The sequence below is a fragment of the Micropterus salmoides genome, unplaced genomic scaffold, assembly GCF_014851395.1.
Source record: "Micropterus salmoides isolate LMB-PRFRI ecotype aquatic unplaced genomic scaffold, ASM1485139v1 Ms_hic_scaffold_10, whole genome shotgun sequence".
Lineage (NCBI taxonomy): Eukaryota > Metazoa > Chordata > Actinopteri > Centrarchiformes > Centrarchidae > Micropterus > Micropterus salmoides.
This window is the reverse complement of record NW_024040041.1, coordinates 11,614,328-11,626,385: the sequence shown is the minus strand read 5'-3', so window position 1 is coordinate 11,626,385 and position 12,058 is coordinate 11,614,328. Positions and strand designations below refer to the sequence as shown.

General features: G+C 40.6%; 1 protein-coding gene across 1 annotated transcript in view; it reads left to right on the top strand.

The window, feature by feature from the left end:
- clec16a (C-type lectin domain containing 16A) overlaps positions 1-12,058 on the top strand; it is a 45,520-nt gene that overhangs the window by 23,495 nt on the left and 9,967 nt on the right. Inside the window, 4 exon segments of the mRNA XM_038696272.1 lie at positions 1,959-2,003; positions 4,290-4,340; positions 4,488-4,616; positions 5,961-6,081. Coding sequence (XP_038552200.1) covers positions 1,959-2,003; positions 4,290-4,340; positions 4,488-4,616; positions 5,961-6,081 — 346 coding nt within the window.

Below are 12,058 nucleotides of genomic sequence, written 5' to 3'. Positions count from 1 at the left end.
TTCCTCTTCTCTCACTTCAGGGTAATTCCTCCCCACCCTTTCTTTCACTGCATTCCCCTTTCCTTTCCTCCCAGGACTTACAGGAAGTACTTGTGCTGTTGCTTTTTGGTTTTCAGGATTTCATTTAAAAAAAAAATCTGACTGAATTTAAAAGTGAATTGAAGTCAGTTTAACATCACTGGGGGTTTCTGCTTGAGAAAATTTCCCACCTCTGACATAGGTTAATATTAATGAATAGCCCCTTTCAAATGGGTCAGTGCTCCTTTATCTGAAATGGTAATGCTGAGGGTCTTACCAGGAATCATGATCATTATTTTGCTAAAGTATCTGTCAAGTTGTGACTTCTGGCTTTCTAAAATTCCAGAAAACTTATTATCATGGGGAATTTTTCCTCACCCTGCTAATTCTCTTCCTGCCCTGCAGATATAGATGACTAGTCGTGTTTCTAATCTCTGACAGAAAAGGCAGGCATTTCCAGTTTTAGTTTGTTGAGTGTTAATCACAAACAGATTCACATTGTTCAAGGAAAACCTACTTCCTATCCTTCCTCTAACTCTCTGATTCCTCATATGATTGGGGAAACCAGGGAAGGATTTATTGATGTCAGAGGAAGTGGTTAATGCAGCACAGGAGAAACGGCATCACTAACAGTTACAGTACATTGTGTCAGATTCCTATTAAGTGAGGGATACACTAGAAGTTAATGATGTGAATACCATTTATAGATGTCACCTTTTCTCAGGAACAGCCAGCGTGCAGTGTTTCCCCTAGGGTGGAGTTGAGTGAAGAAAATTTGTGCGCGTAGTATGTCTGGGGGTGGGGCTCTCCCGCAAGAATATTTTACGTTTTCCAATAAAAAAATATGTAACAGCATGTTTTGGGAATCACCCCCTGAGCCTTAATGGCAGGAAAACCCTGTTAATATGACTTCAGAATCATTACAGATACGATTGTTCATGTTTGCCTTTTGTGTCTTTATTTGACAGCTTTTGACATTTATCTGTAGACATTAATATAACAAAATAGGCAACATGAAAAACCACCTCCCTTCTGAGCTGCATTTTATTTGCACATTAAAATACAAAAAGAAACGTCTCCTCATTAGCTTAAAAGGACTAGTTTGCATCACTAATTTGCTTTACTAACCTCAGCTCCTGCAGTCACCACTGTCCTTTCTTTTCCTAACAACCACTTTTTCAGACTCATATGAAAAATAATTTAGAATGAACCAGTCTGTGAACAGGACAGAGCTGTAGGCTACACCAGTTTAGTCTAAGTTTGTAACTGGTGTTCTCAACATTGGAAAAGTAGGTAGTAATAAAATACAGCAACCAGTTACTTTCTATAAATAGAGCTAAGTTACAGCAGCCAAAAGACGCAGCCTACTGTATAAGCTTTCCTGCTACACTGCGCAGTCTGAGGGGAGGGGAGATGTTAGCTAAGTTAGTGCAAACGGGCTTCACTTTTCCACCAGATGGGAAACAACAAACAGACTTTTCTTGGCCTTGAGAAGCTGACACACTGTAACCGACAGAGTACATTTACTGCCAGAATCTAATATTCTGCCGCTCAATCAAACACTTGCTACGCACCTCCCGAATTGGAGTTATGCTGCTCCTATAAAAGCACCTTGAGTGTTACCTTCCTCGCACATTGTGTGAGTGAAAATAAGTAGCGCACTGATATAATAATGATTGTGGGAACTTTTTGTGGCGGCAGTCACAATTCAGCAGTGGCGCACCGCCGCTCCTGAACTCATAAGGGAAACACTGGTGTGGGTTCGTCAAATATTGCAGTCATTGGGTAATTTTGCTTTTTTATATCCAACACGATTTCTGGCAGTTTGTTTCTTAACTTTGTTTGACCTTTTACACATTAGTTGAAGTTTGTATTTCTGTGTGTGTGTGTCACGTGACTGATGGTTGATACTGTTCATACTTAATGTTTTTTGTTTGCAGGGTGCTAGGGAAGAAAGTCTGCATTTACTGCGGAGATTCTACAAGGTGAGTGTACACAGCAACACACCAGCGCACACTCTTTAGGATAACCAGACATTTACCTGGCCAGTGGTCGCACACACATGCACCACTAACCTACAGAAATAAGCGCTTCTCTCACTAAGGGGAAGACAACTAAAGCCACAAGTGGGATTTGAAAACACACACAGACACATAGACTGACTTTGTCTAACAAATTATATTGATGCAATATATTTCACTGTTGCTGACTGCTGTAACACAGTAAGATTTCAGCTAACAGTCACACCATGAAAAACTTTAGCTGTTCTGGCTGCTCAGACAGAGACTGCTGCTGGGACTGGGCTAATGCACAGAAAGGTACTTTAGGTAGGGTAACAAAAGAACAAAGCCAGACAGGCCCAACAGCCAGTTTAAAATTAGTTCTTCTTGTGAACCTTGTCACGAACAAAAGCTGAATCTCAATCTACCTGTTAAGTCCCTATTGTCTAACACATGTAGGAGTGTGCGTGAGTGAGTGTATCCACTGATTATAACTGAAACCATTTCCCTGAAGGTTTAGTAATAGGTAAAACTGAAAGTGTTTCCCATGTGTACTATACAAAGTATAAATATAGATATATTTACACAAGTAGGCAAAACGCATCCAGTGCTTTCTGTTTCTCTTTGAGTATCTTTGGATATCAGTTTTGGAATCAGTCACAGGAGTTCAGTTGGACTGACTTTTGCACCATTAAAACACGCGGATCATCAAGGCCCAGACAGGCAGAAAAGATGTACAGTATTCAGGAAATTGTCACTGCCATCAACACTCCAAACATAACCATTGAATAGAGGCTTCCTGTATGTAAGGTATATTTTGATTAAATAATGAAATGATAAGTCTGCATCTGATTAAATTAATCTGACATGAAGCAGGAGAAAACACTGGATGTTATAAAAAAATATATATATAAATATCTTAAGCACTTCCTATTATAAATAATGTTGATCTTTACTCAATTAATTTGTTTTTCATTCCTTTTAGTACCACATTCATCAATTCTCTGTGCTCAACTGTTCGTGTCCAAACAACTTGTCTTATCTGTCCAGCATTTCCTGTTTTGGTTCACAACATAATTTTGCCTATGGGATGTCACTTAAGAATTCCTCTCCCTCCATATTTATTTACTTGTGCTGGAACACACAGCAGATGAACAGGGTCTGTGCCCATAGCTGGCAGTATCACGTTTGAGAGAAGCGGGACAGCGGTAGTTTCACATCCCCAGATAAGAAAATGTAACAGAAGAATGTGGTTCCGCTGGTCAGCTACCTGCATCTAGAAATGTGACAATGAGCACAAACAAAGCTCATGTTCTACGTTATGCCCACAGAAATAATGATAATAATCAGAAAGTGCCGTTAGAGTGTGTATACCTCTAAACACTGTTTTTACACTCTGCACGCACAGACAATGAGTCAGCTGAGTATATGACATTAACATGGGATATGACCAAGAGATAACATGAAAGACGGAATGTGGGCATGTGATGATGTTTTCAGGACACGGCTGTAGCTTGTTAAATACAGTAATATCAGAGTTTTAATTATAGAGAATTTATAAATGCATGCAGTAAGGTCCTTCTTCCTACTGGCCTTACTTGCCTCTTTCCCAGGAGATTCCCATTTTTCATTGTCCCCGGTTCTCTCTCCGGGGGCCACAGTTCTCCCGTATTTATGACAAATGTTCACAACTTTTTGTCCTTTTCAGTATCAGAATCAGGCACTGTACACCCCACGGACAACAAAACAGCTGCTCCCCTCATCGCCTAGGGGGACCTTTTTGTTGCATGTCATTGCCCATATCTCAGTTTCTGTTTTGTCTCTATCTCTACTGTCACTATCAAATAAAAAAAGCAGATGCACCAAACAAACAAATAAAACATGAAACATTCCATTGTGGCTTACAACATATAACCGCGTGTATTGGGTTTTACAGTTGAGTAGCAACTGCTTTGGCACTGTTCCAGCATGATGCCAAAACAAGAAAATGAGAAGAGGAGTTGGTATGCACAAACGATAATTAAGATGTGTTTATAACTGATGAGGATGTAGAGCTGTATAACTAGACACAAAATATGCATTTCTGCTTTTATGCAATTACAGTTTTTATTGTGTGAATGCATGTGGCTTTTCGAGAGCTGAGTTATGCTTCATGCAAAAAGGCGATGAAAGTCAGTATTAAAGTCCATCCTGAATGTCCGTCAATTTTTCCACGCATTCCCATCTGTCTTATTTTTAACCGGCATCCAATTTTTTATTGTGTCATCACAGGGCGAGGAGATCTTTCTGGACATGTTTGAAGATGAATACAGGAGCATGACGGTTAGTTGACCTTTAGTTGGTGACACGTTTGCTTTGGGGGGGGGGGGGGGGGTTGTTGCCCCTCCATGATTTCCTTGGTGTTGCTGATGTATGTGCCGGTGCTGTACGTGGGTTTGTCTCTACTCGTGCCTGTGTGTTATGTTGCAGAGTAAACCTCTTAATGTGGAGTATCTAATGATGGATGCCTCAATACTGCTGCCGCCCACTGGCACCCCTCTGACTGGCATCGACTTCGTCAAGAGACTGCCCTGTGGAGACGTAGAGAAGACACGCAGGGTGCGTCCACACACACACAGACAGACTGACAGACAGACACAGAGAGACAGACAAACAGACAGAGAGACACACACACAGAGACAGACAGAGAGACAGACAAACAGACAGAGAGACACACACACACACACACACACAGACAGAGAGACAGACAGACAGACAGACAGACAGAGAGACACACACACAGAGAGACATACACACACACAGACACACACACACACACACAGAGACACACACACAGAGAGACACACACACACACAGAGACACACACACACACAGAGAGAGAGAGACACACACACACACACACAGAGACACACACACACACACAGAGAGAGAGAGACACACACACACACACACAGAGAGAGACACACACACACACACACACAGAGAGAGACACACACACACACACACAGAGAGAGACACACACACACACAGAGAGAGACACACACACACAGAGAGAGAGACACACACACACACAGAGAGAGAGACACACACACACACAGAGAGAGAGACACACACACACACACAGAGAGAGACACACACACACACAGAGACACACAGACACACACACACACACACACAGAGACACACAGACAGAGAGAGAGACACAGACAGACAGAGAGAGAGACACAGGCAGGCAGACAGACAGACAGAGACACACACACACAGAGACACACACACACACACAGACACACACACACAGAGACACACAGACAGAGAGAGAGACACAGACAGACAGAGAGAGAGAGACACAGGCAGGCAGACAGACAGACAGAGACACACACACACACAGAGACACACACACACAGAGAGACACACACACACACAGAGACAAAACAGGTTGTGAGATTCCTGGGAATCCATGTGTTGTGTCCTATTTAGGCCTTGGGACATGTAATCAACCAAGTGGATTTTAATAGTTGACATTTTAAAGTACCTGTGTGGGGTTGCAACACCCTTGTCACAAATGACAGTGGCATCACTACAAAGCTCAGATTTTGCATTCACTGCCATATTTGGTATCTTCTTTATTATTCTTGTACATTTTTTATACTGTGTTAATTTAATATTTTAAAATGTATATATTTCATGTTTATTCCTATAAATGCATTATATTTGTGAACCTACTTGGCAATAAAGTGGAATCTGATTCAGGGAGAGATTAGTCTGATTCTGACAGTGATGAAAACATTGTGTGATTGATGTCAGTGTCTCTCAGGAGCGCTGTAATTTCTTTGTTCTTTTCACCGGTGTGTTGTAACTGTCAATTTCAGACAGGATTAATTTCACATAGACATCTCTAACTGTTTGTGTGTTATTGTACGGGCTTCCCCACTCTCTCTACAGGCAATCCGTGTGTTCTTCATGTTGCGGTCTTTATCGCTTCAGCTTCAGGGAGAACCTGAGACGCAGCTGCCTCTGACCAGACCTGAAGACCTTATCAAGACAGACGACGTTTTAGACCTCAGTAAGACAAATGCAGAGAAACAGAGGCACACTGTATACTGTACAAAACCAGACCACAGGATAACTAACGTGCTTATTTATTCATCATTTTTTTCACTTTGGGGAAATAGTTAAACGTCAGGGTGGGGATAGACACCTTAAATTATATAATTAAGTCCAATTAGTTCAAAAAAAGAATAATCTAAGAAAGTCAAGGAAAGACAATTACAGACACTTGCCTCTCTAACTACAAGAGCAGAAGAAAACAATAACTCTTACCACCCCTGCAGGAGTTATGGAAACTTGCAGTGTACAATTACCCCAAGGGAACCTCCATCAATCTACAATTACAGCATAAATATCTGAAACACTTTCTCTTACGCACTTACACACTCTCACATTCGAAAGGAAGAAATAGATGCACAGCACAGACATACAAGCAATATTCATACACATGCACATGCAAACATTCACAACCACCACGTCACAGACGAGCATACAGACACACTCACAAGTATCTGCGCACACCGCTTCCCACACACTTGAGATAACCTGAACAACCTTCTCTTACTGTACACAGGTGTGTAGATGGTGTTATGGAAACTTGTACGTGGTTAGCTCTGCCTTGCAGGATATCACAAGTACAGCTGCACAGTAATGTGAACAGTAGTGATGACTCTGTCACACACGCTCAGTGCACAAACTTTGCAAATCTGTAAATCTTTTTTTTGGGGGGGGGGGTTGACATGTGCATGCATGTTGTGACTACTTAAAACAATACATAGACCGCACAGCACTCCACTAACTACAAAATTTGTAAAAGAGACAAACTTTTGCTTTAAGGAACATATGGAAACATTTTGGGAGAGAAAGGAAGCTTTGGGAGATAATAACCAACATAGAATGATTAAATAAATGAGTAAAAGATGTTATATTTCCTGTATTGTTTCCTTATACTACCACCCCCCCCCCACCCCCCTCCTTTTTAGAAATATAATGGCGTAATCATAAACGCCTTGTCAGTGTCAAAACACCTTTTATACACCGAGCAGGATGATGTTTTTATGTATCAGGAACGGCCTACAACCTGTACCTAATGTGCTGGTGTCATAACACTGAATTTAGTTATTGTGTGACTCAGCGGAATACTGTTTACCAACCAAGAGCAATGGAATAAGCAGCCTTCTACTTAATCTCTGAATCTGTGGAAATATGTTAGTAGCATGTTCACTTATATGTTAAAAAAAACATGCAGATTAGATGAACTGGTGACTCTAGTGTGTGTGGGGGGGGGACCTTAACAATTTCAGTGTACATAAATAAAATAATCAAAATGACAGAATACATACCATTTTACTCATGGCTTTCAGTTTGAGAGTAGAGTCGGTGAGTAGACAGGAAGTTGTCTCCTCCTCCTCTCTATTATTTGAAATGAGCCCATTACCTAATTTTTATTTGAAGCAGAACATCTCAGAAAGAAACTGGTGTTCACCATAAATTCCCCATTTCAGGTCATATGTCATAGAGTATCCATATTAAGTTATGTTGTGATGCAAGCAAAGAAAGCCTCTTTTCCTCTGTCTGTTTTCTTTTCCTCTTTCACACTTTCTTTGCACATCTCTGTTCATCTGTGGACAGTACCCACCCAGCCACAGCCTGTTCACCCTGCTGCCTTCTGGAAGAGATATAGAAGTTTCAGCTGCCACACCACCAGACTGCAGAGCAGCTTTCCCCCCCAAGCTATCAGACTCTTAAACTTTAATTCATCCTCAGCACTGCCCCACTGATTGTTTTTTTTTTTCTGTTTGCCCTTTTCATATTTGCTTCTATATTATTGCATATTGTCTGCTACTTAGCAGAAGGGAGTTTCAAACTCAATTTCACTCTATAACCTGACAAAATAAATCTACCTTCCTATAAGGATAAACATTTAAGAAAATCACAAACTTTTTAAGATAATTATATTATTTATATTATTTGTACCACTGCAAATTTAGGTAGGCAAAGCATTTAAGAGTTATCGTTTCATCTGTGATGACTGAGCTGCAGTTTCGGTACTTTTTGGAAACACATTTGCAGAACAACTAATGATGTAAACCTGATGAAAGTGGCCTGATGAATGGATCAAACCAATTACACAGCAGTGTGCCTTCAGATTAAATGTTTTCTGGAGACATGTCACAGTTGTGTCACCATTGGTTTCTGCATACGAATATTGCCAGTTTCATTTTTTTAATGCATTTTTGTCTTCAGACTGCATGAAAACAGACATAATTAGCAGATATCAATAACTGATGTAGCTGTAATTCTTGAAAGACATTTCAATTTTGTGATTTGGTGTAAGCTCGGCTTTCGTTTGTCCCAAACCCTGGTGATAAAAACATACCAAATTCAAATGTTTTCTCCACTCCCCTCTTTTTGGGATGGGGGTGGGTGTCGCAAAAAAATCACTTGACTAATGGATGGAAACATACCTAGTGAAACCAGAATGTCTCCCTGCAGCTTTACTTTCAAATCGAATTCAGTGGTTGAAACTGTAACAGTTTTCATAATTCCAAATGCCAGTCGAAAGAGTCTGTGGCAGATTGAGGTATTGATTTAAGTCATATCAGGTGTGACATGGATTCCAGTCATTTTTTGTCACTTGAATTTATATATATATGACTATCCAGATTATGCCAGAAGGAGCAGGCACAACCTCACGTGATCTCATGGGGAAACAGACGTAAACAAATGATGAGTAAATGGTTGGGGAGACACGGGTTGTTGATTCTTCAGTGAGAACTGGAAATGGGATTGTGAGTTTTATTCAGTTCATTTCTGTTGACAGTACTATGCTAGCCTCAAGGGCTAGAATGTTTTCAATTGCTGTCAACTGCTGTCAACTGAGCATGGCTTAACTCCAGCCATGCGGGGCTTTAAAAAAAACTATTCCCTTTGTTGGGTTTACTTCTGTTCATTTTTCGTTTTACTAAGTCACTGTCACTTTCATTTAAGCAAGGTGGTTGACTAAGAACACAATACAGAGTAATTGTGGGGAGAGGGAGGGTTTTTCCTTGTGGGTTTTGGGGATTTAAACTGGCAACCTGCCACCCACAAACTCTTTTTTCTGACCATAAGGCTGCCACCGCCTCCATTTCACCACATCCTCTGGTAACTGTTGAATCATTTTCCAATTTCTGCACCTGTATTGTGTGAGTGGAGTTGTAGCCTTGTGGTTGCAGAGATGGTCTTGCAAGTGGAAGATGATGTTGCATTCCCATCAACAGGAACTTTGCCTTAAGTGTGAAAGTCTGCCTCCAATGAGCATGCGAAGACATTAATTCATGTTGATACTGTTTAACATGGATTATTTCATTGTAAAACTTGCGTAGTGGATTTATAAAGTATTAACCACTACTTGTTTTTGGTTCTTGCAAGTAGTTAAAAGTGTCAAATTGCTCAAAAGTCACTTTTGAAGACACTGATTTTTATGTCTTTATATATTTCTACTGAACATGACCAGTTATCTATTTAGGAAGAGATATCCTTTGAGGCTTGAAACTAAAGTCACATGTTTTGTTCTCGCACCAGTGAATACAGTCACTGCATTGTGTACCTTGAGTAATGTGGAGCCTTAAAGAGGTGGTATTATGGTTTTAGGCTTTTTCCCTCTCCTTTATTGTGCATGTACTATTTTTGCAAAATGAAAAAGCCCAAAGTCCACCCCAAAGGGAGTTCCCATCTCCCACAGAAAACACTGCTCTGAACTGCATGAAAACAGCTCGTTTGTAGTCCAACCTTTACTTCCCTTTCTTGTGACGTCACAATGAAAATACGTGTCATAATGCTTGCTGAGTGACTACTCCGACACGCCCTCAAAAACACCGGTGGAAAAACACTGAGCTGCAGCACACACCTCTCCTCTCCCTTCCAAACACTAGCTACCCTCCAAGCAGTCAATGGAATTGAAGTTGTTACTGTGATGTAGAGACAGAGCTCAATTAAAACTTTATGGATGAAAGATATTTTTGTTACAGATTAATAACTCACCACTCCAAATTGCCAACCTGGTCAGCAACATGTAGCCTACAGCTGAATCGAAGCTGTTTACCTTCTTTCCGCTGACCCGCCTTTCTCTGTTTCTGATTGGCTATTACCGGCCTTTCGCTGATCTGCCCTTCCCTGCTTCTGATTGGCTAGTAGTCCTTAACTAAGAACTGTGCATGTGCAACTCCCAACAAAGATCATTTACAGACAAGATGTATCACGCCGTAGCTAAAACGAAGCCTTCAACACAGGGTGAAAAGAGGAGCTGTAGCAATGTGCAGTATGACAAAAAATATGGTGTTTTTTGAAAATTAAACCATGTAAACCTGTTCTGGTACAACCCCTAAATAAGATTTTGAACCTGAAAATTAGCATAATACCACCTCTTTAATATCTCAAGGGAGTACTTGCATGGACAGGGAGTGTTGGAACATAAACACACCATTAAGGCTGGCAGGTGCTCACTGCACTCTTGTCTGGTGTTTTCACTGAACAGCTTATGTCATATCTTGCTCAATGGTACGTTGGTTGCTGTTAGAAAAGGCAGAACTACAGACTGAATAGAACAGAGGTTTTCTCACTTCAGTTAGGTCATCCAAGTCAAAAAAACGATATAAGAGAACCAGGTTTCTGAAGAATTTATGCAATAAATAGCATCAGCAATGTATTTTCTAAATGATTAACAATTGCGAAACTGGCCTGATGAGTGATGAGTCATGACACAGCAGTATGCCTTCAGACACTAAAATGATTTTGGTCTCATTGTAAGACCTTAGAATTTCAGTCCTTTTGTAGTTGCTTAAACATCTAAATGCCTTTTGTTCTTCCTTATTCTGGGAGGAGTGAAATTAAAACTTCCATTGACTAATACATGGAAACATACTGTACCTTCTGAAACCAGATAGAAAGGTGCTTCCCTGCTAAACAAATTCAGTGATTGAACCTGTATCTCTTTCAATAAAAAAAAAAAAAGACTACTGGATTCAACATGACGTTTATTAGCTGTCCCACATTTTCAAGCCTTTTGACTGGGCTAGTTGACCCCACTTTCTGTAGTCAGAAGTTAAGTAGAAGGTGGGTGGTAGGAGGGTTTTTTCCGAGGTATTCTGAGGATTTAAGCTGTCAAACTCCCCCTCATTTCTTTGACCATTTAGCTGTAAGCTTCCCTTTGCTGTCGTAGTAAATCGGGGACTACCTCTCCAGCTGCAGGTACTTTTCACAGCTTCAGTGGGTAAAGTCAAGTTCTTGGCAAACCCCGTTGATCTATTAATATTGGTTAGAGAGAAAGTCAAAAAGCCAGAAGGCCACATGTATGATATACACTACAGCTGTCTAACCTCGAGAAACAGACCACAATTACTGAAAATGGTGGTGGTTGAGGTGAGTCCCACCCCACTTCACTGTGAAGCGCTTTGAGCTTCCATGATAAAGCGCTATATAAATGCATTATTATTATTATTATTAAAATAGGGTAAATGATCCCACAGAGCAAACACTACGGCACTGAAGGGGCTTCTTAAACAGACAAAAACCCAAATGTACTCAAGGACATGGATCCAACAGGTTTTGCACATACATTAGTCACATACCAGTTTAAAGATGGATTGGTCAGGATTCTGGAGAATAGAAATCAAGGAACTAGAGAGCATAAATATTATAAAGTGGAAGTCAGTCTGCAAGAGAAAGGGATGTTTAGCAAGGGGTTGTACGTCAGTGTGGTATTACTAGTTTAGAGCAAGTGAGGGTGGGTGATACTTAAACCAAAACCTGTGGTGTCAGTCATCATCAGTTCCACATTTACTTACAGTTTCTTGATCATCTCGTCCTTGCAGACATGTGGGAGAATAGCATCTTATCTCTCCGTATGTGTGTATAGCACTCGGTCTGTTTTGACTGACTGTGTGCTTCTGTCTAGCTGCTGTGTCAGTATGTATTAACTGTAAGTTAGTGTGGACATCTGGCCTTAAAAT